Source organism: Arvicanthis niloticus, chromosome 5 (genome assembly GCF_011762505.2).
Source record: "Arvicanthis niloticus isolate mArvNil1 chromosome 5, mArvNil1.pat.X, whole genome shotgun sequence".
Lineage (NCBI taxonomy): Eukaryota > Metazoa > Chordata > Mammalia > Rodentia > Muridae > Arvicanthis > Arvicanthis niloticus.
The window spans coordinates 518717-546064 of NC_047662.1; the positions used below are offsets into that span (position 1 = coordinate 518717).

The 27348-nt window shown below is 46.4% G+C and overlaps 2 protein-coding genes and 1 pseudogene across 2 annotated transcripts in view; 1 reads left to right on the plus strand and 2 right to left on the minus strand.

Moving 5' to 3' along the window:
- Positions 1 to 82: 82 nt before the first annotated feature.
- Tmem240 (transmembrane protein 240) lies at positions 83 to 5893 on the minus strand. Its single transcript, XM_034502501.2, has 4 exons — positions 5553 to 5893; positions 5175 to 5281; positions 879 to 1087; positions 83 to 805 (listed from the first exon to the last, which is right to left on the minus strand). Exons 1-4 carry the CDS (start codon positions 5607 to 5609, stop codon positions 657 to 659), a joined length of 522 nt encoding a protein of 173 aa, XP_034358392.1. The 5' UTR covers positions 5610 to 5893; the 3' UTR covers positions 83 to 656.
- Positions 5894 to 6904: 1011 nt separating this feature from the next.
- The window catches only part of Ssu72 (SSU72 homolog, RNA polymerase II CTD phosphatase), a 28503-nt gene continuing 8059 nt past the window's right edge, over positions 6905 to 27348 (minus strand). The window contains exons 2-5 of the mRNA XM_034502500.2: positions 23673 to 23816; positions 8924 to 9063; positions 8323 to 8441; positions 6905 to 7212 (exon numbers count right to left, since the gene is read on the minus strand). Of these exons, the coding sequence (XP_034358391.1) occupies positions 7111 to 7212; positions 8323 to 8441; positions 8924 to 9063; positions 23673 to 23816 (505 nt within the window). The 3' untranslated portion in view covers positions 6905 to 7110. The remainder of the gene's footprint in view (positions 7213 to 8322; positions 8442 to 8923; positions 9064 to 23672; positions 23817 to 27348) is intronic.
- On the plus strand, positions 19524 to 19624 carry LOC117709785 (U6 spliceosomal RNA; annotated as a pseudogene).

Genomic DNA, 27348 nt, shown 5'->3' on the forward strand with positions numbered 1-27348 from the left:
TTTTGCTTGTTGGCTGAGGTGGGGGTCTAGATGAAGGGCCTTAGTAGCCCCTGGGGTTAGAGATGACGGAAGAAGCACAGGCTGGAGCTTTCTGGAGAATTTACTGGCCAGGCAGGGTGGGCTTCACAGTGAGGGCTGGGACACCTGAGGCCACCACATTCTTATTGCTGCTAGGGGCCCGCCCCTCAGTCCCACCCTACAGTCGCACACGCCCCATGCACATGCTCCCGTGTGCAGATGGGCGCAGGCCCTGACACATCCCTCCCCTCCAGACGGACGGATGGACAACAGGTGCTCAAGAAACACTGCTTTCACTGAGATGTGGCCTTAGGCTAGTGTGGACCAGACCAAGCCTCTCCCCACTATGGACCCACCACCCCTGGCCCCAGCACCTCTTAAGAGTCTGCCTTTGTGTCCTGCTCACTGTGGAGACCAGGCTGCTGTCCCTGAAGCCCAGAGGCCATCCCCAACCCAGCCCCCACCCAACCCCCTTTATAAAAAGAAGAGACAGCACCTTCCACTGGATTTGCCTGCTGGCCACAGCCCAGCTGGCCACAGCCCAGCATACCCTGGGCCTGAGGCCGCAGTCCCGTCTTGCCAGCTGGGTGTCCACGAGGTCCCTTTACATGTGCACAGCAGCCCCGAGTCCTGGGCACTCACAGGTGCCGTGGGCTGGGGTGGCCGTTGTGGTAGAGCTTCTGCTTCACGTGCACCATGTTCCCTGTAGGCTCCTCGAAGGGCCTGTGTGGCCGCCGGCCCAGCTCCCGCAGGCTGCACAGCTTGGGCAGCCAGGTCCACGAGCCATCTGCAGGGGGACAGGGCAGTCAGGTGGCCAGGCTGGGCCAGAAGTGGTGCCCGCAGCAGCGCGAGGCACTCACCATAGCGCCGACCAGCCCTCCAGGCGCGTACAGCACAGTGCAGGACACCATCCATCCACACCAGGAACCAGCTGATGCAGAAGCCCAGCAGCAGGCCCAGCATAAGGTCGATCTCCTGCTTGGTCACATTGTCTGTCACAAAGTAGTTCTCAGAGGCGTCCACCACCGACTGGTCCCCGTCGTATGGGATCACGTAGTGGATGTGGTGCCTGGGGGCGGCAGGGTGGGCTGGCACCTCTCCTGCCAACCCTGGCCCAGCCTTCCCCAGGTCTGTGCTGGGCTGGCTAGGGGACCCAAAGTGGATGGCTTGATTCCTATGGGCCACCCTGGGAAGTTCTCTGAAGCAATCCCTGTGTGCTGGGTTGGAAGGGGAAACAGCACCCCCAGGCCCAGATCAGGTCACCTGGCAGAACTGCAGGGTAAGGTGGAGACAGTAGCCCTGGAGATCAGGAGTGATGTTCGAGGAGGGTAGGAATGGCTGGAATGAATGTCCACCCAATAAGTCATCCTTCCAAAGGTCCCTGTAGCAGGTTTCACATTCACCTACTGGCCCTGAGGGGCTGACAAGGTCTTATCAAAGCCAAATGACCAAGGCCCACCAGACATGTTCCTTGGCCTCCACATAATGCTCTCAGGAGGCCAGGTACAAGACCAATGATTGTTCTCCGATTGTTCTCCTGCCACAATCACTACCTTGGGCCTCTCTCTGCCTTTCAATATCTACCTTGTGCCCGTTCTGCTGGAAGTTTAAGGAATCTTTCCCCTCATTCATGTTCCCCACAGACCACGTCTATCATACACTTAGTGTTCCTATAATGGGCTGTTTCCAGCTATTCAGGTCCAAGCTAGACAAATTTTAGAGCCCACTCCTAGGTATAAGCACCTACTTTAGCTTTGGTCTCAGTGCCTCTTTGCTTTCCCGTCCTAGCTGGCTTCTTAGAACTGCACATTGCTTTCATGCCCTGGATCACCTCTGCTTACACTAGAGCTCCCACACGGTTGGCACTGGTTGCTCATCCTGCTTTCAGAGCTGTTTGAACATCACTTCCAGGAAGTCCTTCTATCCTGTTCCAGGAGGAGTGAGCCACCTGATGGTCCTCTCCACAAAGCCAGCAGTCTGGATGTTGGGATCCCCTGGTCTGGATACCAAGGGTGCCATGGGACCACATGGCATCTCTCATCTTCCTGACAGTTGTGGGGGCTGACTGGGCTTCTGGTAAGCCTGCCTTTCTTGGCCCACCCACTTCCAGAACCACTAGTGGGTGGGCCTTTCCACTGCCCACCGTGTCTGCTAGGAGCTCCAGCTGCCTGTGAATCTCCACGTGGGATCCACAGACACCTCAAATGTATGCTGAAAATAGCTTCTCGATTCCTAAACTTGCACCCCTTCCTCCTCTCAGTGAGAGGCTGGAACCTGTGTCTGCCTGTAGCAGACCTTCAGCCATTCCCCAGTTAAAAACTCTTCCTCTCTTGTGCCATTTTTGCTTATGTCCCTGGGCCCAATAAGGTATACATGGATGATTCTTCACAGTGGGGTTGGTATTTTTAAACCTGAACATAGGTGAGCAGGGATAGGGAGGGGCAGCAGTAAGGCTCCTCAGATCCCCTTCTGATCTTGGGAATTCCCTGTGGCCTATAGTTTGGCCAATCCCAGTGGGCAAAGCTTAGGCTGCCAGCTCTCAGCTAGTTACTGGAGCTACCATGACTGACACCTAGCAGCCATCACTTTCTCATAAGCAGCCACTGTCACCATGATAGATGGATGCTATTGATCATGGTACAGAAAGTATTGCTGACCAGGTCCTGGGTGAGATAGTGTTTCCACACCATCAGGGATTGCCACAGGCTCTGGTGGGACTAGGTCAGCCTGGGACCCATGTCCTTTCTTTGGACTGTCCCCAACATAGAGCTGTTCCAGGAAACAGAAAGAAGCTACCAAGGAAGCCAGAAGGATCCTAGGTAGCCTATAAATAGGTCAATGTGAAGTCCTAGCCACCATGTGGCTTCAGGAATCCAGGGCTTAGAGGCTATTGTGCCCTTACAATTAACTTGGGTATCTGCAATTTCTTCTTCCCCTGGCCTGGTTTCTCCTAACTCTATACCAAGCCCCTGAAGACAGGAGCTCATGTCTTCTGAATGAAAGCAAGATGTGCTGTGTACAAAATGAATGTCTTTGATGTGTCCTACCTTCATGACACATGCTGCCATGTGTCCACTTGAGATCCAATGTGTGTCGTGTATACACGTTGTCCGCATGCACAGGACATAGCATGTATACTGTGGACATGGGCCCCACAAGCCCCACACCCATGCACTGTGCACACTTTGGGTATGAGTATGGTGCGTTACACATAGATGCACATTCACTCAGCTTTGAACCAGCCACCCTTTCTGTGGGATGCTGTCATGTGCACGGATCTGTGTGTACACACAAGTGCTGCCTGCTGTCGTGCTCTGTTCAGAACATTAGTTTACATACATGTCTTCTGTCTAAAATTCTGCAAATAGCCATGTACAAGGCAAACACACGTGTACAATTATTTTACAAAGTGTGTACACATAGGCAAACTGTCAATACTAAATGTGCACATGGTATGTGTACAGATAACCCATTTGCAAACTAATCTGCAGTCACCGCACCCACACTGAGATGTTCTGACATTCTCCCTGAGCACACTGACCTGTATATTGTTTTATATACATGTACTTTGCATACACATATATGTAATCAATATACAAAAGTGCTTTGTACAACGAATTTACATACCCTGTATGTAGAGTTGTGTACAAAGCACACACATGTAGAGAGACACACGCAGAAACACTGTCTACATGATGTGGCTCTCCACATTTTTGCACACACAAGCCTCAGTTCGGGTTCTACTCCACAGGTGTCTGTTTACATGGGTCTACAAGTTCTTGGATGCTACATGAGATACACATATATAAACTGTGTAAACACACTCTAAGAACACACCCTCTGTGCTCTGGTGAACATTCAGTGTGCTGTCATAGAAAGTGCTGTGCCAACCACTTTACAAAAGCCCTGTATGTAGTATCCATTCCCAATGTTCATGGGCCCAGTAACTGGGCCCAGTATGCACATACTGTCTTGGGAAGGCTTCAGAACTCACTCACCTACAGAAACGGCCTGGGAACAGCAGAGCTAACCTCATGTCTTTTCTGAGCCCTCTGATGTATCAGATAGACAGATGGTGTGCACCAAGCTGGTGCACAGGGCTCTCTGGGAATGTGTGACCACAAAGCAAATTTTCCTACCATGTCCAATGCATGTGAGGGTCATGTACTTTCTACTTGCTGTAACGCCCATGATCTGCAACACACTTGCCTGTACCCGTAGCCATATATGCACCTAGGAGATATGCAACTGTCCTGACATACCCTATACCTCTGGAGCCGAAACACAGGGTGAGGTAAGGAACCGAGGTTCTGGGATTCTAGCCCCATTCTTTCCTAGTTGTGTAACCTTGGGCAAGTCTACTCTGTAAAGCCTCCATCCCCTTTCTCCTAGTCTGCCCAGTAGGGACAAAGGTTATCGCATGAGGCCATCTCTGGGATGAGTGCATGCGGATGTTCGAGTGCGCTGTGTACGCACATGTATATGCACAGACAGTACACACATGCGCGGCTCATGAGAAGATGTTTATTTCATACATGGACATACAAACATGCAAGGCCAGAAGACTTCATCACTACACATGCACAGAAGGGGAGGTCCCTGAAGGGTGTGGTGGGTCTCATTGTGACCTTGAGCAAACCCCAGCCTACTTCAGCTCCTCCTCTGCACAGTAATCAGTTGTGGCAGGTGTTCCTCAAGGTAGGTAGGCCCTTCCTATCTTGACCTCCCGCACTTGCTTACCATGGACACAGTAGGCCCAGGAGGAAGTCTTGGGTGATAGGCAAGACTACTGTCCCAGGCTTAACTAGCTTCCTGGTTTCCAATGTGGACACTACTTAAGGATGCTGCTCTCGGGCCTCCCGGCCCTGGACCAGGAGGCTCCTTGGCCCACAATGCCACTACCAGGCAGCCTTTTCTCTAAAGGAACTGGAAGAAGGAGTTCCTAATAGACTCAGTCATGCTTCCTTTCCCAGGGAGGTAGCTGGCTGACCTAGGGTTCCCGTTGGCCACCCCTCCCCCAGCACCTGGCTGGCAGAAGCGGCCCCCATCATTCAGCCAGGCTCTGCGGCCCAGCCTGTTCCGGGCTCACCGGCCAAGTGGGGCCCGCTGCACAAGTGTGATCACGCGTGTCGTGCCTAGAGCCGGGGCGCACTCACCGGCCACAGTTGCAGTGGCAGACGCGGTCCTCGCCCCGCAGGTGCGGGAGGATGTAGTTATGGAATCGATCCAGCAGCGCGTTCATGTCCATCAAGCACGCGATGGCCTGGAAGAGCCCATGACCGGTCAGGGCGAGGAGTGGGTCGGGCCGAAAGGGGTGCCTAGGGGGAGCATTGGGCTGCAGGGATAGATGGGTGGGTGGGGAAACGCAGGGCAACCAGGGCGAGGGCAGCGCAAGGTAGCAGCGAGGGTAGTGCAGGGCAAGCCGCGGAGGGCAGCGCAGGCCGCACGGGCCGGTAAACAAGGAAGCGAGGTGGGGTAGGCGCGCGCGCGGGCGGCAGAAGCAGGGGGCGCGCGCGGGAAGCCCCTCCGCTCACCATCACGATCGACGCCCCCAGAATCATGAAGATCATGGTGTTCGCACTCATGGACATCGGGCGGGGCCGGGCCGGGCCGGAGCGCCGCCCCCCGGCCCCGGTGCCCCTCCCGGCCCCGGCCCGATGCTGAGCCCGCGCCGCCTCCGCAGAGGTCAGCGCTCGCGCGCCGGGCCGCCGCGGACCCCGGGGGCAGGCGCGGGCACAGGCAGCAGAGATGTGGGGGCTGCTGTAGGGTCGCTCGCCCGTCGCCCGTTGCTGGCAGCCCTCCGCTCCGCCCTCCCGTGCTCCCTGCGCCCGGCTCCCTGCGGTCCGCGCGGCGGCCCCCTCCCTCCTCCCTCTTCCCTCCTCCAGGCTTCTCCCTCCCTCCTTTTCTTCTTCACTATCTCCTCCCTCCTCCTTCTGCCTCCGCCTCCGGGGAGGGACTTCGCCGCCCCGCGCCAGCATCCAGGGGCGAGGTTCTCCACCCCTATCCCTGTGACGCAGGCCGAGACCCCTCCCCTCCGGCCTTGGCTCCACATTCTGCCCCATCTTATCAATCTTGTCTCTGGTCTCCTTGCCCAGTGCCGCCCGGGACTGGGCCTTGGCCTGGACCGGGTGGTCGTTTCTGCTCTACTTCTCCAAGTAAGGCCCCTCCTCCTGGGTCTCCTGGTTCCAAAGAGGGACAGGAAGTGTCAGCACCCGCCTCCTCCAGCAAGCAAGTGCCATCAGAGGAGGGGCCAACAAAGTCAGAGGATCCAGGGATTATGACTACATGACCAGAGGTAGGAGGGCAAGAGGGTAGACGATACGGAATGAGCAATAAAGATCGTGGCAGTTGTGGGAAAGACTAGCCGACCTCTGGGGAAGGAAGGGGAGCAGAAACAGTTGCCTGAAGCCTGCAGCTCAGTGTCTATGATCCTTTTGTGGCTGCCAGTCATACTGGGAACCAAGCCCTTGTGCTGGCCACAGAGCTGAAAACATAAGAACCAACCCTGCCCTGTGTGACAAAGAGCAGGAGGACAGCTGACCTCCAGCCCCCCAAGTCCAGACCCCACTGTGTCCAGAAGTTCCAACTGGAGAAGTTCAGTTTATCAGATCACACAGGCCCTTGGCTAGGCACCCGGGTACTGGCCTGGTGGTCAGCAGGTGGTCTCAATTATGTCACAGGGCTGAACTCAAGAGCCCTGAGTAGCCTCTTTTCTCTGCAGGGGGTCAGGCCAGGAATCAGGACAAATCAAAGACTTCTAGCAGCACCTATTTTGTGGTAATTCCAAGGTTTTTCCCCTCAATAAGATAGCCTGTTGCTTTAGGTTTCTGTACAATCCAGCAGCGGAGAGAAAAGGGGTAGGTGGGCCAACAACAGACACTTGGTGTAGGCTGTAGAGTAAACCATCTTTATTTCTTCTGGTTAAAAACAATGGATTTGAATCTGGCATTTCTGTGTACATCTCATTCCATATGTACAGTACATTGATGATGTATACCTAGCAGTATAAACAAATATCAGAGGAGAAAACACACTGAAAAAGCGGCCTCAACAAGGTGGCTGTCAGGCAGGCCATGCACCAGGCACAGCGGCTCAGTAGAAGCAGACGGTGTGCAGAAAGGCCCGGCCACTCTTCTCCTCGAACTCCTGCAGCAGCTCATCGATTTCATTCTCCATGTCCTCAGTGTGCTGAATCTGGGAAAACACAGCCTTGAGTGAACCCAGGGTTGTGACATGCCTTCCCTGCCCCTGCCCTCCACCACATCTTCTCTTCAGGGAACCATAGCTTCCTCAGGGCTGTCCCAATGGCCTGTTCCTACTAAATATAAACAATATACCACAGAAGTACCCCATATTCGGAGTGGTATAACTAGATTTAAAGGGAGGACTGGACCCCAAGGCTGGAACTCAGGCTCTGTTCTCAGGCATCACAGACACATGAAAGCCTCACCAACCAGTGCTATCCCAGCTTTGCAATGAGTGAAGCGAGGCACACAAAGATGCAGCATTTTCCTGCTGACCATGCTTTGTGGTGGGGCCGCCTGTGCACTGTGTCTGGCCTCTACCTTCCAGACACCAATAGCTTCTCCTGGTGAATACTTTGAAGCAGGCTGGATGTTGACCACACTGCTCTGGCATGGCTACACAGTCTCCCTGGCCTCAGCCTGTTCTCCAGATCATCAGCTAGACCTGTTCAACTGCTGGAACTTCAATAGTAACATTAAGAGTGAAAGCTGTGCAGAGTTTAGCAGGAGTTTGGATCCCCCACACCAACTTCCCCATCAGCCTTCACTTGGAAAACCAAAAGGACATCAGTTCTGCCACAGTCAGCTAACCTACATGTAGTTCTTACAGGCAAAAGTCAGGGAAAGGCACATGGTTCTTCCCAAAGTCCTTCCATAGCACCTGAACAACGGAATACCTCCATACAGCAGCTACCCAAGCCCTTAGGAAGCTCCTACAAGACTGCTTTAGAGATGGATGCTATCCCTGGGAGTCCCCAGGCCCATCTCTGACACCACTAGATAAGCTCTTCCAGCTGTCCATCAGAGGAAAAAGTGAAATGCCAGCCAGTTCTTCCAGGAGAGGGGCCTGTGATGTCATCATGGACAGAAGCACTGGGGTAGGGTTCAAGCCAAAGGCATTTGGTCACTTCTTAGAAAGTGTACTTCTTGGGTTTTATTTGAAACTTAGTATTTGACCAGGATGTAAGAATAAGTTGCTAGTGATGAGAAGCTCCAACAGGACTCAGCTGCAGCTACTTCCTTTGGTCAGCACTGCCTAGAACCCGGTGCTCAGACTCACACACTGGCAGAGCTCGCAGATAAGGAATGCTCCCAGAGTGGCCTCTTCATGGTTGTCCTGGATGTCTACATTGACCACATGCACTGGCTGGCAGGTCTCCTGTTCTCTGGAATTCAGATCTGCTTGGTAAAAAGAGATACAAATATTACAAGACACCAGGTGGCAGATGTGTCCCAAGTCCAGTTCTTACCACACCTCCCCCTGAACTCTGCAGAATATAACTTGAGGATTGAGCACCCAAACCCAAGGAACTAACAGTTGCAACAGCCCTACAACATATGCTAAGAAACCTAGGTAAACAGTGTACTCAACTCAGGCAATCCTATGCAAGTCATCACTGACACCAACAGCATGTTCTATAAAATGCCAGACCTAGCATAAGAAAAGCAAACCCTGAAGGCCACAAGGCTTAAGTTTTGCTGGACGTCAGTCTTGTGCTAACTCCCCACGGGCTATCCTCCAGATGTCCACAGGGTACCTGTATGTAGAGGATGTGGGGGGTGCCTTCTGTCTCCATCACTATTGCCCAGGGCAACCACAAGTCTACCAGCTTAGTGTTGGTGGCACAGCCTAAATGGCAGGTCAGGCTCTATGCACTCACCTTCTACAACCTGGTCATAGACTCTCTCTTCACAAGTGAGGATCAGGTCAAACAGGTCCTTGCAGTTCTGGAACCTTTCTGGACGGGGCTTGATCCTTTTGTTTCTGTCCAACATATGTAAAATTCCATTTTGTGTATAGCTGAACACCAGAGTCAAGGAGCTTTGGATAAAAGATAGTTCTCTAACCTAGACCTGTCAATGTTCCCCTGCCTCTCAGGGCTCCAAGTTAGCCTTTGTCAACAGGGGCGTCATAGCTCTAGGCCTGAACACAAGCATAGTCACCACTGCCCCACAATAGGAAGCACAGAGAAAGTGATGACTAAGAGATATAACTCCCATGATAACCCAAACCAACATAATGGCATTCTGACTGAACAGAAATTAGAGGCATGGCACAGGCCTCCTCCTCTCAGGACAGAATAGGCTAAAACTGATGCTTCTTTCTTTTCTAGTGTCCAGAGCTGCAGAGTAGACCTTAGACTATGGGTAGTCCAGAGACTATCTGAGGATAGTTGGGATAGGGTGGCCCAACTTTAAAAGCCCCAGAGGCAGTGACCTATCCCAGGGCTGATGGGCCTGAGCACAGAGGTACCATCTGAAATATCCCTTTGGGCTCACCAGGCAGTCTCCCTGCTTTCAGTTGAACTAGAACTTGTCTCTTCTGGACCATCAGTGGGAGTTTTCCAGACCTTCTTGTTGCTGGGGTTTAAGAAATATAGTGGAAGCCTGGTGACATGCCAGCACTTTATCCCAGCACTCAGAAGGCAGATACAGGTGGATATCTCGAGTTCAAGGCCAGTCTGGTCTAGAGTGAGTTCCAGAACAACCAGGACTACACAGAGAAATGCTTGTCTCCAAAAACCAAAATAGATTAAAAAATCGCCGGGCGGTGGTGGTGCACGCCTTTAATCCCAGCATTTGGGAGGCAGAGACAGGTGGATTTCTGAGTTCGAGGCCAGCCTGGTCTACTGAGTGAGTATCAGAACAGCCAGGACTACACAGAGAAACCCTGTCTCGAAAAACCAAATAAATAAATATTCAATGGATTTTTTTTTTTTTCCAGGTTTCCTTCCTGCTGTAGCTTAGCTGGATTGGGGCTTTGTCTTTGCTGTAGGACTCCAGTTTAAGAGTAAAACAGACAGGCACAGATAAGAGGTACTTTCGTGCTAAAAGCAAAATCAGAGCTGTGGTCAATGTGACAGAGGAGGCTACTCAGTGTCAGTCTGTCATATGGGGTCTGGGACTGATGTCCCACTGAGCCATCTTACCAACAGGTCAACTTATTTAAATAAGTTCATAGTGCCCTAAAAATAGCTCCTATGTTACTTTAGAACACATTTAGGTGGCCAATCTAAACAGTTTAACTAGAAGATGCTTAAGAGCTGCTAGGCACTTTCACTCCCTGCATCACAGGTTGCTTCTGGAGCTAGGCCCTGCAGCTCCTTTCCTGTCTCCTTGCTGCCTATAAGAAGAGCTGCGTCTAGGCTTATAGAGTCCTTTAAAGGTACTAGAGGAAAGAATGAGTTGAAGACCTGTGGCTCGTATAGCTTCTGGGAAAGAGGACAGGGAGTAATAGACCTTTCCTGGGGCAGGGATCCAGTCAAGAGCCTGGTACCCAGAGTTAGCAGTGACTCCAAGGAAAAGCTGGAGACAGGAGAAAGTCACATGAATAGAGCTATGGAGAGTGAGAAAAACCACTTTGCATTCCCCACTCCCCAGAGTCAGACCCAAAAGTGCTCCAAGAACTGTGGTCACAGGATGGCCCTGCCTGGGAAGGCCCTGTTATGGTTTCCACCACATACATGCACGTCTTGCCTGAACAGACACTACTTTTAAGTGACTACACTCAATGAAGAACTAGCTGTTTAAGGAAGGCTAGGAAACATTAATCATGTCAGCACCTAAATTGAACTTGACACCTTTTTGTTTGATGGTGGTGGTGGGGGTTGGGGTCCAAGATAGGGTTTTTCTGTGTAGCTCTAGCTATCCTGGAACTACCTCTTTAGACCAGGCTGGCCTCAAAGCCAGAGATCCACCTGCATCTGCCTCCCAAGTACTGGGATTTAAGGCATACACCACTACCCAGAGAACCTAACACTTTTTCTTTTTATTTATTTATTTATTTTTAACTTGACACTTCTAACAATCAGCCTAGAAGTAGGTTAGAGGCCAGGCTAGACTATGTGGGTGAACACAGTAAGCAGAGCCTACTTTCCCAGGATCCTCTTTCTTTTCTGCCGTGTTTTTGTCAACCTCATTGAACAGCCAATTAGCTGGACAACAGTCCTGAGCTTAAGCCAGGCTTGGGCTGATGCTCACTCTGTGGAGCTCTGGGCTTCCCAGCAAAGCTTTCTAGGAATCAGGGATGCAGGTGTCAAGGTCATCATACCTTCTGGTTCCAATTAGCCAGTCCTTGGAGTGAAGTTCCTAAAAGCTGAGGGGTGTGCTATGGTCAATTGCTGGCTTTCTTCTGAATAAGGAGCACTCCCACAGACCCTCGAGTCTCATACTTGTACCTGTTGGTCTTCTGAGGAGCCTTCTCTGGATACTGAGGGAGGGGAACAAGGCTCATTCAGGGTTCAAACTGAGGGCCCCCAAAGACCTCGAATGTTGTCTCACAAAAGGACAATTCAGAATCATTTAAAACTTTAATCCCAGCACTTGGGAGGCAGAGGCAGGCGGATTTCTGAGTTTGAGGCCAGCCTGGTCTACAGAGTGAGTTCCAGGACAGCCAGGACTGCACAGAGAAACCCTGTCTCAAAAAACCAAAAAAAAAAAAAAAAAAAAAAAAAAAGTCATTTAAAAACATATGGATTTACCATCATATAAACAATTCAAGTTGCTTTCCTTGTAGAGTATACAGTTTCTTAATACCACATGTTGTGACAGGATGGATACAGGAGAGCAGGGAACACTGGACCTGGGACTCCTGTGGACATCTGTAACCCAGTCACAGAGGCAAATGGAGGAGGACAAGGAGGCCACCTTCAGTTACACAAGTCTGAGGGAGCCTGAGCTATGTGAAACCTTGCCTCAAAATAGAGAAAGGGGTTAGAGAGATGGATAGCAGTTAAGAGTACTTCCTACCATTCCAGGACTCCAGTTCCCCACACTCACATCAGAAAACTTAACACTTTTAACACCAATTTCAGGGCGGTCTGATGCTCTTTCCTGGTCTTTTTAGGTATCCACATCCTTAAAAATGAAATCTTTATGTATAATATGGCATGGTGGATTATGCTTGTTAATCTAGCACTTAGAAAGCTGAGGCAGAGGGATTGCCATTGTTCAAAGGCAACCTGGGCTACATAGTGAATTCTAAGCCAGGTTGTTTAAAGTGAGACCCAGTCTTGAAGAAGAAAAAAAAAAAAGAAAAGAAAAGAAAAATGAGATATGGGGTAATCATAAGAGATTCTCTTTAGTCCCCATATGCACAGAATCTAACGACATACTGTCATATCCTGTGCTACTTCTTGTAGGGCCATGAAGCTGAGGAGGGCTGGCACCTTGCTGGGCCTGCTCCTAGAATCATGCAGCATCTTCCTCTTGGGATTAAATACTTACTCATTCTCATATGATTTGAGATTTGACAGATGTTTTCCTAATCCTGTATTTACTAATTAAGCAATTCCCCAGAGAAAAGCTACTTTCACGGCTGACTTCACAGACACCAAGCATGGGCTCTTCATATAGCAGTAGTACCAGCTGTCCTATCACGTGGGAAGAAAATCAGGCACTCTCAGCTATCCACAAATGGATGTTTACGTTTTCAACAGAGCTCAGGGCTTTTGACAGAACACCCTATGGAAAAAGTCCAGACCAGTGAAAGCCACAGGCAGGGTCTCACCATCAAGGTCAACAGAGGATGAGGCCTGCCACCAGCTGGAGCCTCAGCTCAGCAGTAGAAATGGATTCAGAAAGGTCAGTCACCCAAGGCAGGGCGAGCAGCTTCCTGGAGAAAGGAAAAGTGTGCATAGGGCAGGAACTGCTCACCATGGCAAACAGCACTGCTACCCTGCCTTCTTTGCTACTTGCCTACATCTGTTGTGAGGATTCCAGATTCTCCGAAGCCTACAAGCACGGGGCCTCTCAGCTGTTGCTTATCAAACTAGCCTCAGTCAGGCCGTGGCTCTTGCTATGGATAAATCTTCACAGAAACCTCTCAAGCACAGATTTCAACCATCCTGATGTTCAGAAGCTAGCCAATGGGCCAGCACAAATCAGGCCTTATCTCCCCAGAAACATAACCAACCAATTTAAGCCTGTCTCAGAACACCAAGGCAATCTTCCCTGAGACAGGACCTGGGTGGAAACAGAATCCTGAGTGGCTTTCAACCTTGGTACCCTCTGTGCTGTCCTGACACGGCCAAGTCAGAGTATCCTCTCAGTCACAGAGATACAGTTAGGGAATGGTGCTGTGCGGGCGGGCAATTGCAGGACTCCCAGCCCCTCAGAGAAGCAGAAAGCAGGCACTGGATGGGGCACCAAGTTCCCTTCAATCCACTATCAAATCTGGCATGGTGGCACACACCTTTAATCCCAGCACTTAGGAAAGCAGAGGCAGACAAATCTCTAAATTCAAAACCAGATTAGTTTGCACATCAACTTTCAGGCTAGCCAGGGCAACAAAGTAAGACCCTGTCTCAAAACGAAACGGCCACCATCAAGAATAATAAACTTCAAATGAATTAATGAAATCATGGTTTGATGAACAGCCTCATCTCAGAGTGCTCACTAAACATTAACACATTCTTTAGAGTTTAGTGTCCACAGCATTAAGAGCCCATGACTTTAGCTGACAAGTACACTATTTATTTACCAACCACCATCCTTTAAACTCAAGATTTTTAAAAATTTCAGGCTTAGTTACAAATGCTTTTGTGTCTGTGTGCACACATGCGCCATTAGGCCAGAACAGTCAGGTGGTGTTCCTCAGGTGCTGCCACCTGTTTGGTTTTTGACAGGATTTCATCACTGGCCAGAAACTCACGTTGGCCGAGCTGGCTGGCCAGTGGGTCCCAAGGATTCACCCGTCTTTGTCCCCAGTACAATCATTACAAGCACATCTTGCTCAGCTTTTATTACATGGGTTCTGGGGACTGAACTCAGGTCTTTAAACATTTTACTGGTGGCTATCATCCCTGCTCACCACCTTCTGAGATAGCATCTTGTTCTACAACCCACAGTGACCTCCAATGCCACGTCTTCTTGCCTCAGCCTCCCAAATGGTTACGTGTGCGCACCATACTTAACTATAAACACAGACTTGCCCGTGTCTGCATGTCTGTGCCACGCTAGCTATTTGATGTACCTGCCTTCCCAGGATGGGCCAGAGAAGCTGCAACTACCTTCCTACTTAGAGTGAATAATCAATCAATCAATCAATCAATCAGGTTTTCTTCTCTTTGTTTTCTTCCTTCCTTTCGTTCTTTGCTGAGACAGGGTTTTTTCTGTGTAGTCCTTGCTCTGTAGACCAGGCTGATCTCGAACTCAAGAGATCTACTGGACTATGGCTCCAGAGTGCTGGGATTAATGGTGGGTACCACCACTGCAGCTGCCCTGCAAAAGCACAAATTTTGAGAGGAAACTCAAGTCTCAACTTCTAGATTCCCAAAGGCACAACTCATAAGTGGCTACTCACTATCTGTGAATACAATAAATGTTGTGTGGATGTGCCAAATGTGTGCACTGGTACATGTGTCACAGTGTATATCTGACAGTCAGATGAAATCTTGTATGAGTCAGCTCTTTCCAGGATTTAGGGCACTGAACACAGCTGTTTGGCTTGGCAATTGTCTTTTCCTGCTATCTGACTGGCCCCTGTGACTATATTTTTTTTGTTGTTTTGGTTTTGTCTGGATTTTCGAGATAGGGGATTTTTCTGTGTTTATCTGTGGCTGTCCTGAAACTAGCTCTGTAAACCAGGCTGGGCTCTCACTTACAGAGCGCCTGTGCCTCCTCAGTGCTGGGATTAAAGGCATGTACTACTACCACCCAGCCTGTGACTACATTTTAACAAGCCTTCTGGGGCAATGGTTTTCAACCTTCTTAATACTGCGGCAACCTTTTAATACAGTTTTTCATGTTGTAGTAAATGCCAACCATAGAATTATTTTGCTGCTACTTCCTATCTGTAATTTTGCTACCGCTATGAATCATAATGTGGATATCTGACACACAGCCCCCCAAGGGGCTATAGCACACAGGCTGAAAAACACTGTTCTAGAGCTTATGTGTCTAGACCATCAGACTTACTAGGCTATATTAAATCCAAAACTCTGTACTTGCTGCCATGAGACAAGGTTCACTATTCTGTCCTGATAGAAGATGAGCCAATCAAATTGTTTAATGGGGGACTTTGTCATAGCAATTTCACGCTAGTTAAATGCCCAGATCCCCAGCAATGACTAAAGTACCCAGGTTCAATGTCTCACACAGAGCATCGCATTAAACAATGCCTCTTGGAGAACAGTGAACACAAGAGTCTACTGGCTAAAAGGAACTAGCAGGAAATATGAACAGCGCTACTATTAGACAAAGGGTTACTTTAGCAGAAAAGGAAAAAAACATAGATAAATACAACTTTTAGAAAGAATGTTCATTCCAGGCATGTGGCTTCAGTCTTAGAAGCTGCCAGGTGTCCTAGGACACAGCCTCGGAGCTGAAGGTCCCACAGGCACCAAAGATGGCAAAACATAGGCCAAACCAGAGGTGCTGTTAACAACTCTTGGTTATCACAAAATTTCAAGTGATGGCAAAATCGCTGTTAGGCTAAAACTAGCAGATCAAGTGGAAAGTAGGTTTGCTTGAATACATTCTGTACACTATTGCAAGAAAATGCTTCCCACACTCGTATCTTCTAAAGTCTACCTTCTGATGAATCCCTAAGATAATTTATGCATGATGAGCTGTGTATTACAAGGTCTTCAAAGCACAATTAGGCTATCAAATGGAAAGTCTAGAGGCCTGAGATGGCCAGGGGTACTTGCCTGAATTGGGCACTGAGGACCTTTGCTGATCACAAGAACAGAGATAAATGCAATAACAGAGAACCAATTTTGGACTGAGATTTACTTGAGTGGACAAATCTGAATTCTGGTACACCAAGGGTACACAAAGAGCATGGGGCCACCTGTATCTCCAGCAAGCCTGCTTTTCATATCTGCCCACACAGAACCTATTGAGGCCCAGCTTGGTTTTCTGTTTGTTTAGTTTCTTTGCCAATGACTTAACATTTTTAATTCTTTGGGGTAACCATAAGCCTGGAGTATAACACAAAGTCAGGACAAGGTGTGGCTATGTGCACATGTCCCACCACACACACAGATGCTGAGTCTCTGGCAAGTCTCAGCGTACCTCCATTCCTCAGTACTGCAGCAAGAGACTCACACTCCCAGGATGGGACACTGCTTGACCTACAATCGGACCCTTCTTGAAGTAGGGGTTCAGGAGAGAGCTTCTCTGGGCTTTCAGGATAAGCCCAGGAAATCCAGGGAAGGTTCTTATTTCAAAGGATGACCTCATGTAGATGATTAAGTCAGTGGCTGGCTGGAGCTTGCTTGCTTGCTTGCTTGCTTACTTACTGGTACAGGCAGGGGAGTGTTCAAAGGAAAAAACCCAGGAGTAATTATATCCGGACAATTTCATGGCCATACAACTACCTTGGCCAATCAGCTTAGATAAACCTGATTAGTAAGAAGCAGGTAAACATGACAGCTACATGTCAGACCTGTTCTAGAACATATAAGAGATTCAATTAATATTTTAGCAAAATTGGATGAGCTATTTCTTTGGCAACTGGTACCTAGCTTAGGAACACATTTGACAACATGTATAATTTTTGAAACTTCTTTAAAAAGTACATACAGCAAGGGGGAAGCTAGAAAAATGGCTCAGCAGTTAAGAGCACTAACTGGGGGGCTGGAGGGATGGCTCAGAGGTTAAGAGCACTGGCTGCTCTTCCAGAGGGCCTGAGTTCAATTCCCAGCAACCACATGGTGGCTCACAACCATCTGTAATGGGATCTGATGCCCTCTTCTGGTGTGTCTAAAGACACAGTTTACTCATATGCATAAAATAAATAAATAAATCTTAAAAAAAAAAAAAAAAAAAAAAAAAGCACTAACTGCTCTTCCATAGGCCCTGAATTTAATTTTCAGGAAACACATGGCAACTCACAACTATACTCGGATCAGATGCCCTCTACTGGCATTCAGGTGTACATGCAGACAGCGTCATCTACATAGACAAATCTTGGACCAGGTGGTGGTGGTACACACCTTTAATCCCAGTACTTGGGAGGCAGAGGCATGTACATAGATCTCTGAGTTTGAGGCCAAGCTTGGTCCACAGAGTGAGTTCCAGGACACCTGGAGGTACACAGAGAAACCCTGTCTCAAAAAAAAAAAAAATAAAAACAAATAAAAATAAATCTTAAATCTGAAAAAAAAAAAAAGAATAGAACTACAAACTTGATAAAATCATTGTCAAGCTTGGCCTGCTCGGCTGGCACTACATGCTACCGAAGGGAACATGGCCGTAACATGTGACAACAGCATGGTTAATGGGAAACCAGGACTACTGTGTTTGCACAGTAGGGCACACTTCCAGGATGAAGAAATACGGTAACTGCCTGTGATTCCCATCGCAAACTCAACAAAAGCAAGATAAATATAAGCTTCACTTGAAAGCAGAGATTAGTAAAACCTTATCAAAAACAAGTTTCCAGAAAAACCTCACTGGTTTAAGCTAGCAATCAGTGGTATGAAGGGCCATAGAGAAACGAAGGACATTCTCATGGCTCCTGTGTTTATCAATGCACTTCCGTGTGGGGACTGTATTACAGTCACGTTTGGCAAAGATACTTGGCTCATAGTTTGAGATGTCATTCAGTCCTGAGAAGGGTATTCCAAGACAGGGTGGTTTATGTTATGAAGCAGAGAAAGTGGAAGGCAGGAAGAGACTGGCATAAGATATAATCCCAATGAGCTGGAGGCAGCTCAGCAGTTAAGAGAAAGGGCTGCTTTTAAGAGGGTTTGGACTTGACTCTCGGCACCCACAGGGTGGCTCACAGAAGAACCTCCAGTTCCAGAAGATTTGGCATGCTCTTCTAGATCCCCTCAGGCACCAGGTACACACATGCTGTACAGACACAGATTCCAGCAAAACACTCATACACATAAGATAAAAAATATTAATTTTGGGCTGCAGAGATGGCTTAGTGGTTAAGAGTACTGCCTGTTCTTCCAGGGGTTCTGAGTTCAATTCCCAGCAATCATATGGTGGCTCACAACCATCTATACTGGGATCTGGTGCCCTCTTCTGGCATGCAGGTGTACATGTAGGTAGAACACTCATCCATAAATAAATCTTTCAAGTTAAAAAAATTAACTTCATAAAAACTTTCAAAAAAGTTTTTTATATTTTTAAAATACCAGAATATGATACCTATGACCTACTTCTTCTAATGGCCCCCTGAAACCCACATAGGTTAGGAGAGAATAATTTCCACAGTTGTCCTGACTTCCACATGCATGCTATACATCCATGTATGCTTGTTCATACAAACAATAAAATTTTAAATTAAAAAAGTCACTCTCAAAGACATACCCAGAGCTATGTTTTTACTAATCTCCTAAATGTATCTCATCCAATCAATTTGACAAGATTAACCATTGGAAGGCCAATTCTGGCAATTTTCTATCTCAGAAACATTTTTTCAAGGAAATAAAAATGTACAGTAGTAAAAGGGATGAACTAAAAAAAAAAAAAAAAAAGGATAGCTAAAATATATTCTAAACTCAAAGGGTGATTGCAAGATCCCAGAGATAAATCCAAGAAGCATGCTAGAGAGAGCAGATTTACAGGTCTACTCTGCAACGTATATGCAAGTTTCAGGAAAAGTAATAACTACCCTCTGTGGTGTCTTATGAACATCATAGCCTCCACATTAGCAGTGGGGAGCAGAGGCAGGAGCAAGAGCAGGGCGTGGGTGCTTCCCAGTGATCTTTGTTCTGACCTACTTTCTTAATCTCTTGATAGTTCACTGGTACTAAGACTGACCATCCCTCATAAACAAAAATCAACTTATATCACCAGAGTTGCTCCAGGTATATCTGACACAGAGCCAGTGGGCACCTCTTAACGAAATTCAACAATAAAACCACTTAAATGAAGATGTAAGATAGGGTCTTGCTTATTTAACAGGCTAGCCTGAAACTCAACCTGAACCTCTCAAGTACTGGGAAACAGGTGATACTGCGTCCACCATTTTCTTTCATCTTTAAGAAAGGGAATGGTCTGTTACCCAGGCAGACCCTGCATTGGCAGACTCCTGGTCATCCTCCTGCCTCATCGCACAGAGAAGCTTAGATGGAGGTATGTAACCACCATATCTGGTTTCAAAGACATTTTTATCAGTCTGCAGAAATCAGGTGAACTTAGAATTTCTGTCACTGATCTAGGCATGTGCATGTTTCCTCTTTAACTCTTTGCTGCCCAAGTGCAGGATCTCAGGTGGCTGGTGCTCTGCTCATCAAGTGGCACACATGAAGAGCCTGAGGCCCTTAACTACACAAAGAATAGAAAATATGGCAGAGTGCTTGCTTTGGCAGCACATACTAAAACTGGAATGACAGAGATGAGCATGGTCCCCCTGTGCAAGGATGACACGCAAATTCCATGAACCGATCCATATTTTTTTGCCTGCCTGTAGATCCTGTTCCCCTAACTGGGCCACCTTGTCTGATCTCAGTGGGAGACGATGTCCCTGGTGGTTGTGGGGGTGATACCCAGAGGAAGGCACCCCCTTCTCAGAGGAGAAAGGGAGAGGGTACTGGAAAAATAGGGGGGGGGGGTCGATATTGAGATATAAAGTGAATAAATAAAATTTTAAAAAAGAACATGAGAGATGGTCTAGGGCCACGAGGCACCCAGTTCTAATCAAGTATCTTTTGCCTTTGAAAATATAAACAGAGTGTTTTCATCTTTGAGTTACATCTTAGAATATTCTTCTTGCTTTCTACTATAAAACTATGGGTCTTTTGTAAGGGACACTTACTACTGACTAAGGAACACTATCAGGGTTATTAAAAATCACAGCATCATTCCTTTCCCAATTCTCTGAACTGGTCTGCCCTGGAACAAATAGGTATCCCATATAGTGACCCCACCTTTCTCCCCCTTCCTTCATATAATCCCAATCATGCCCTTATCTAACTTGGCTTGATGCCAATGTCTAATAAATTCCCTGGAAGAGACAGACCTTCTTTTGGACAAGAATAATTCTGAAACCACAGAAAAGCATTAAGTACATTGTTATGCCTCATTCCAGCTCCACCCAGACCAATACTTCCTACACCAGGTAAATGAGTAATAAACTTCCTGAGGGCCAACCAAGAGGTGATCTGTCTAGAGGGATCTCAAGAGGCAAATTCTGAATGAAGACATCACCAAGCTACCGACATGGCCACAAGCTTCCGGACATGCCACTCCTGTCCCCAAAACATTAAGGGCTCATATATAGCTCTTTTCTGTATAGTCTGCACATATTAAGAGGGAGCCACTGAAACTTAAACCATCACCCTAAAAAAATGTAAAACATACTACTCCTAGATGCTGGCCTCCACTCCTTCTAGAGCTACCTAAATAGCTGAAACCTAAATTTGGCACTTGTAAAACATATTAAGAGCTACCCTGTCCAGAAACAGGGAAGTCTGTTGGTTTCAATATTAAATTTTAATTTATAATAAAGGGAGTATGAACATGTGCATTACTACATGTTTATTTCTGTCACAAAATAGAAGACAATTTATTTTCTATCAAAAATAAATAGTACTAACTCAAGATATTTCAAAGGCAGATAAGACCTAGGCACAGTACTGTATGCCTTTAATCCTAACAGAGGCCAGCCTGTTCTACATAGCAAGTTCTAGGAAAAGCAGAGCTACATGAGAGATCCTATCTTGAAAACAACCAAATAAGTTTTCCAGGCCAGTCTGGTCTACAGAGTGAGTCCTAGGACAGAAGTGCTACTTGGAGAAACCCTGTCTTGGAAAAAAAAAAATCTGGAAAAAAAAAAAAAGAAAGAAAAAGAAAGAAAGAAAAAAAAAAAGGAAAAAAACGTTTTCCTAGAGCCAAGGAAAACCAAAGTCTTTGAGATTTTACAGTAATACATCCTGTGACTCTATGGGAAAGGAGTATACCATGTTTACCAAAGAGGCTCCGGGAAGAAGCTGTTCTGAGATGTGCTCCCAACCCCTACTTAAGAGCTCTTGGGGAAAGGATGTGAGCATAATACCTTGCTCCACCCAACACTCAGAGGAACACTTAGCGCGCCCCCACACACACACACACATTTAGGCTCCTGGCCTTCTGAGTGGGGTGAAGTGTCAGAAGTACTCTCTTATCAGGGTGGCTCCAGGGTCACTACGGTACAGGCCATAAGCAGGCTCCCAATTGTACCAACACTAACAGGAAATACCTGTTTCTGACCCAATGTCCCTACTGACCATCTTTCAACTGTAGCCTGCAGCTGAGGGAGAACTGGGATGTAGGGTGGGGGTGGCAAAGTTGTAGTGACCACATGGAATCACATTTTGTTAGAAGACATTTGGGAACTACCCTTCAAGCTACCTAATTCCTGTCTGCACCTATATAAACATTTTTAGTTTCTTCTTCTTTCTTCTTGAGAGTTCAACTTCAGCTTCCTGAGTGTGACCTGTGGCGTAACACCCAGAACATGCAGAACATGCTTTTTCCTTTGAGGCCAAGCCTCCCAGTTACCCAGGTTGGCCATGAACTCTGGGATCAAGTGATCCTTTTGCTTCGGCTTCTAGAGTAGTTAGGACTCTACACTAGCTTAAAGTTTAGTTTATATTAAAATGATTAAGAATATAAATATTAAAAGAAAAAAGCTGCAGGAGACAATGCTATCTGTAACCTCAGATTCCTGGGAAGCTGTGGCAGGAGGGCAACATGTTTATGGCTGACCCTCGCTAGAGTTTGTTCAAGGCTAGCTTGGGCAACTTAGTGAAATGCTGCCTGAATACTTAAGAAGTGAAGATGGATGATGAGGAGAACAAGAAACAGGCAGATGCAGCAGCCCACACCTTTAACCCCAGCACCCAGGAAGGAGAGAGAGAGACAGGTAGATCTAAGTTGTAGGCCAATTTTGTCTATACAGATTGTTACAAGCCAGCCAGGGATACATAGTAGGAACATGTCTCTAAAAAAGAAAGTTTATATCCGGGGATGACTCAGTGGAGGAGTGCTAGGCTAGAATAGCATATATAAGACCAGAGGTCTGATCTCTAAAACTACAAAGGGAAAATAAGTTGACCTCTATTCTGAGCACTAAGCTATATCTAGAATATAACTAAAGTATATCTACAATTGTTTATCTAGAGGTGCTCAGGGTCAAGCATGGGCCTCATGCACATGCTAAGCTTATGAACATGAGAAAATTTCAAGTAAGAATGGGGGTTTTATCATAAAAAGCTCTGCTCAAAAACCTGGAGCACTGATTAGATTAACCATTATACAATGTGTGGCATGGAAAACTGATTTTAAAACACTCTTTTCTTTCCCCATGACTGACCAGTACAAATTACAGACTGTCTTACTTCTTGAAGTTCTTTCAGAATTATATGTTTTTGTTTTTCATGCTTCTGTTTGGTATACACAGCAACTTTTTGTGACAGGGTCTTGTTCTATAACCCAAGCTAGCCTCAAACTATGTAGCCCAGGCTGGCATCAAACTTGTAGCAATCTCCATGCCTCAGCCCTCACAAAGACTGAGATTATAGGCATGATCTATTAACCCAGCCAATATATCTCCAGGAGCCACAGAAATGTCCAACAGCCTTACCAATGGTGTGTGCACACCTATGCAGAGGAAGCAGACGGGCAGCCACAGTGTGAAGTGGTTTCTATTTACTCATCTCTGTGCCACTGTTTAGCAACATAGCAGGGCCTTCTGATTATCACATCAAGTAGACGTTACCTTTGTGTCTGCCTCTCAACCAGTGGTTCTCAACCTTCCTGATGCAGCCACCCTTTAATAAGTTCCTCACGTTGTGGTTACTCCCAACCAAAAATTATTTTCCTGCTACTTTATTACTGTAATTTTGCTACAGTTATGAATTGCAATGTCAACAATTTGTGTTTTCCAATGGTTTTTTAGACAATCCCTGTAAAAGGGCTGTTTAACTCCCCAAAAGGAGTCCCAACCACAGGTTGAGAACCACTGCTCTAGACTCTCCAAGGGCAGAAGGAAAGAAACTGAATTCTCCATTGGGCTCGTGTCCCATGTCTTTAATCCCAGCACACAGCAGGCAGAGGCAATGAGGATCTCCGTGAGTTCAAGGTCAGCCTGGTCTACATAGTGAATCTCAGGCTAGCCAGGGTTACATAGTGAGACTCTATCTTAAAGAAGGAAGGAAGGAAGGAAGGAAGGAAGGAAGGAAGGAAGGAAGGAGAGGAAGAAAGAAAGGAAGGAAGAAAGAAAAAAGAAAGAGAGAAAGAAAGAGAGGAAGAAAGAGAGAAAGAAAGAAGAAGAAAGGGAAACTGACTTCTTATAAATAAAAAAGTATTGATGTAGGCACCACGAGCCTATATGCCAGAAAACATTAGCTGGTCCTGTTTCACCTAAAACACACCCTACAGGGTGGGGGATCAGAGTGACTACCAGTCACAAATCACACCCACCAGATGACCACTCTGGTTCTCTAAGGGTCAGCCATGGGATACAGTTCTTTGTCTTTCCTGAGGAGATCATTGTACATCTGGTCATATGTGGTTTTGAAGTCATAAACATTGGGCTTGTCAGGTGCTGGTCCTGGGAGCTTCACATGAGTTCCTGTTCCAAAGGAGCGGACACTGAAACCACGCTTGCTGGAAGACACAAAGAAGAAAAGAAAAATCACAGTTTGATTAAAACATACAGTTTGCATCCAAAGGACATAAAACAAAAATGAACAGCCTATTTTTCTTTTAATATTTTATTAATGTATTTATTTATGTGTCTCTAGTACTATCATATGGGTTCTAGAGAAAGATCTCAGGTCATCAAACCTGGTAGCAAGTGCCTTTATCAGCTGAGCCATCTCACCAACCCTATTTATGTGGGCAAAATGGCTCAGTGGGTAAATTTACTTGCTGTGTAAGCTTCATGACTTATATATTCAATTCCTGGAATTAACATTGTAAATTGTCCACTGGCTCTCAAATGTACAGTGTTCTCACATTCACTGTACATGCTTTCATATATACCATACACACAAAATAAAGTTTAAGGACATTAAAACAATAAAAACAACAAAAAGTGAACTTTAAATATTAAGAACATGCTTTAAGTTTTTGCTTTTTAGTGCACATGCAAGTTTTCACGGATGTGTGCACATTTGTGCATGTGAAAGCCACCACACTGTCCTCCCCCATTCCTCTCCTCCATTTTTAGGAGAAGACGGTCTCTCATTAAACCTCAAGTTCAATTCCTCTAGAATGGCTGGCCAATGAGCTGCAGGGATCCACATGTTCTCTCAAACCAAGATACCTGCCCTTAGTGCTAGGGACACAGACAGACAGACAGACAGACAGACACACACACACACACACACACACACACACACACACACGACTTTTATGTGGATGCTGGAAATCTGAACTTAGGTTCTCATGTTTACAGAGCAGGTATTTGAAAAAAATGAGATAATTCCCAACCTGTTTTTATTTATTTATCGTTTTTATTTTTTGAGCCTTGGTCTTTCCAAGTCGATCAGGCTGCCCTTAAACTCAAGAGATCTGCCTGCTTTTACCTCCAGAGTGTTGAGATTAGTCTTATGCCACCACAACTAACCTATATCTTAAAAATTTTAACCAAATGTTAAAACCATTTTTTAAAAATTCTGTAACGCCGGGCGGTGGTGGCACACGCCTTTAATCCCAGCACTTGGGAGGCAGAGGCAGGCGGATTTCTGAGTTTGAGGCCAGCCTGGTCTACAGAGTGAGTTCCACGACAGCCAGAACTATACAGAGAAACCCTGTCTCGAAAAACAAAAAACAAAAAACAAAACAAAACAAAACAAAAAAAAAAATCAACAAAAAATGTTTTTCTTTAGATTTATTTACTTTATGTGTATGGGTGTTTTGTCTGTCTGTATGCCTATGTACCACCGATGGATTTGGTAACCTGAAAGGTCAGAATAGAGCACTGGATCCCCTAGAACTGGAACTGCAGATGATTGTACGCTATCATGTGGATGCTAGAAACTGAACTCTGAACTTAGGTCCTCTATAAAATCAGCAAATGCTCCTAACCACTGAGCCATCCCTCCAGCTCCCAAAATGCAACTCATAGCCACTCCCCTCCCCCTCACTTTTTGGCTTTCTGAAACAGGATCTCACTATGTAGCCTTGAAACTCTTATTAACCAGGCTGACCTTGAACTCACAGAAATCTAAAAGCCTTTGATTCCTCAATGCAGAGATTAAAGCTAGTAACACCATGCCTAATGGTTCTGATCTTTAAAAAGCATCGATGTGGTAAAGCTTTTCTGTATTTTGCTGTTGTTTTGAGACAGGGTCTCAGTATGTAGCCCAAGCTGACCTGGAATTCACTATATACATCTGGCTAGTCTAGAAGTCATGCTACCACACATTATTCTGTTTTTACTGTTGTTCGTTTAATTGTAATCCAGTACATTCAGAATTATCTAAAACGTCTGTGACTGTTACAACTGGATAAGCACGCTGATCAACATCCTGGTATGTGCAGGACAACTACTTACCAGCCCCAAATGCTACAAGAGTGCCACAAAAGAACACGACTTATAACCCTTCAGAAGGGTTAATAACATAGGATTAAGAAAGAAATGATCTGTACATCTAACAATACAGAGTCAGGAACAAATAGGGAAGGACCAATCAGATTAGTTCACTGCTATATCCTGAGGATGTCACATGGTAGCACACTGGTGAACTGTGAACAGACAGCAGCACAATGACATGAACTAGCAAAGATGGACTTCTCACTGCAGCTAGACACAAGGCTGCTCAGCCAGTATCTACAGTGGGTAATGAGTAAGACCACCTGCAGCCCAGAACCTCACTTCCAGAAGCTCATTCAGACATAAAATAAAAAAGAGGATGGGGAGGCACACAATACATTCAAAGTGTTGCCTATAACTACAAAAGCCAACAAACCACTAGGTTATAAATCTATGCAGAATCCTTTGAAGGTCAATATCATCATCTCCAAAAACAGCAGCACAGAGGTCTAAGAGAGAGCTGTACCAAGCAACATAGCCCTGTATCAGTACACACATCACTTACAAAGAGTTCACAAAAGCAGACATATAAAAAATAATTCTAGCTAGGTGCTGTGGTACACACCTTTAATCCCAGCCCTTGGGAGGCAGAGAGATAGATCCCTGAGGTTTGAGGTCAGCCTATTCAACAGAGCTAGTTCCAGGACAGAGAAACCTGGTCTCAAAAAATTTTATACACACACATTCATATGTAAATATATATATATATATATATATATATATATATATATATATATATATATGTTAGTCTAAAAAAACCAAATATATGTATTTAGTTTCTCTGTCCTGGAGCTAGCTCTGTGGGACACCTCAGCTGAGGCCACTGAGGTTGATAAAAAGCTGAGTCAGTTCCCATATTTCTTCAATGTTTGAGCTGTACAACCAGGCCCCCCGAGTATGACATAGGAATACAACCCAAAGCAGAGACTCATCATTAAACCCTAAGTCCACATACACCGAGCTATGAAACCTGAAACAGAATTTCCAATGTTCCAACAAAATAGAGAGCAGGAAAGCAAAAAAGCCAGCTGTTGTTTATAACTGCAAAGGCAACACAACCAAACTCAGGAAATGTGACAGGAAACTGAAACATAATGCCTTCCTGAGAGGGTCAAGACAGAGGTCCCCCTTAATCTAAATTTGAAACAATTTGCTTACCAACCTGGATAATGTACAATAAGAGAACAAACAATGAGGTGTGGCCCTTGGTGGCCAAGATCCAAAGAAGCACCATTGGGTTAAAGCATCTGCTTGTCTTGTCTGTTGATGCTGCAGCCCTTTGCTTTGCAGTTCATGCGTCCAAATTATGAGGCTTCAGCACCCGCATGAGCATGCTCTACATGAGTACTGGGATTAAGGATCACAAGACAAAGACTTGCCTCTTCAAGCCAATGAGGGTTTTTTTAAACAGAACAAGTATAGGGGCTGAAGAGATGGTTTTGCAGTTAAGAGTATTTGTTCTTGCAGAGATCTTCTTCTTCTTCTTCTTCTTCTTCTTCTTCTTCTTCTTCTTCTTCTTCTTCTTCTTCTTCTTCTTCTTCTTCTTCTTCTTCTTCTTCTTTTTTTTTTTTTGGTTTTTCGAGACAGGGTTTCTCTGTG

Excerpts from the sequence above, each read along its gene's own strand:
- Tmem240 (XM_034502501.2), bottom strand. The coding sequence starts at position 5,609 with ATGTCCATGAGTGCGAACACCATGATCTTCATGATTCTGGGGGCGTCG. Across the intron at positions 1,088-5,174 it reads TGCCACTGCAACTGTGGCCG|GCACCACATCCACTACGTGA; the intron begins GTGAGTGCGCCC and ends TGCCGCCCCCAG. Across the intron at positions 806-878 it reads GAGGGCTGGTCGGCGCTATG|ATGGCTCGTGGACCTGGCTG; the intron begins GTGAGTGCCTCG and ends GTCCCCCTGCAG.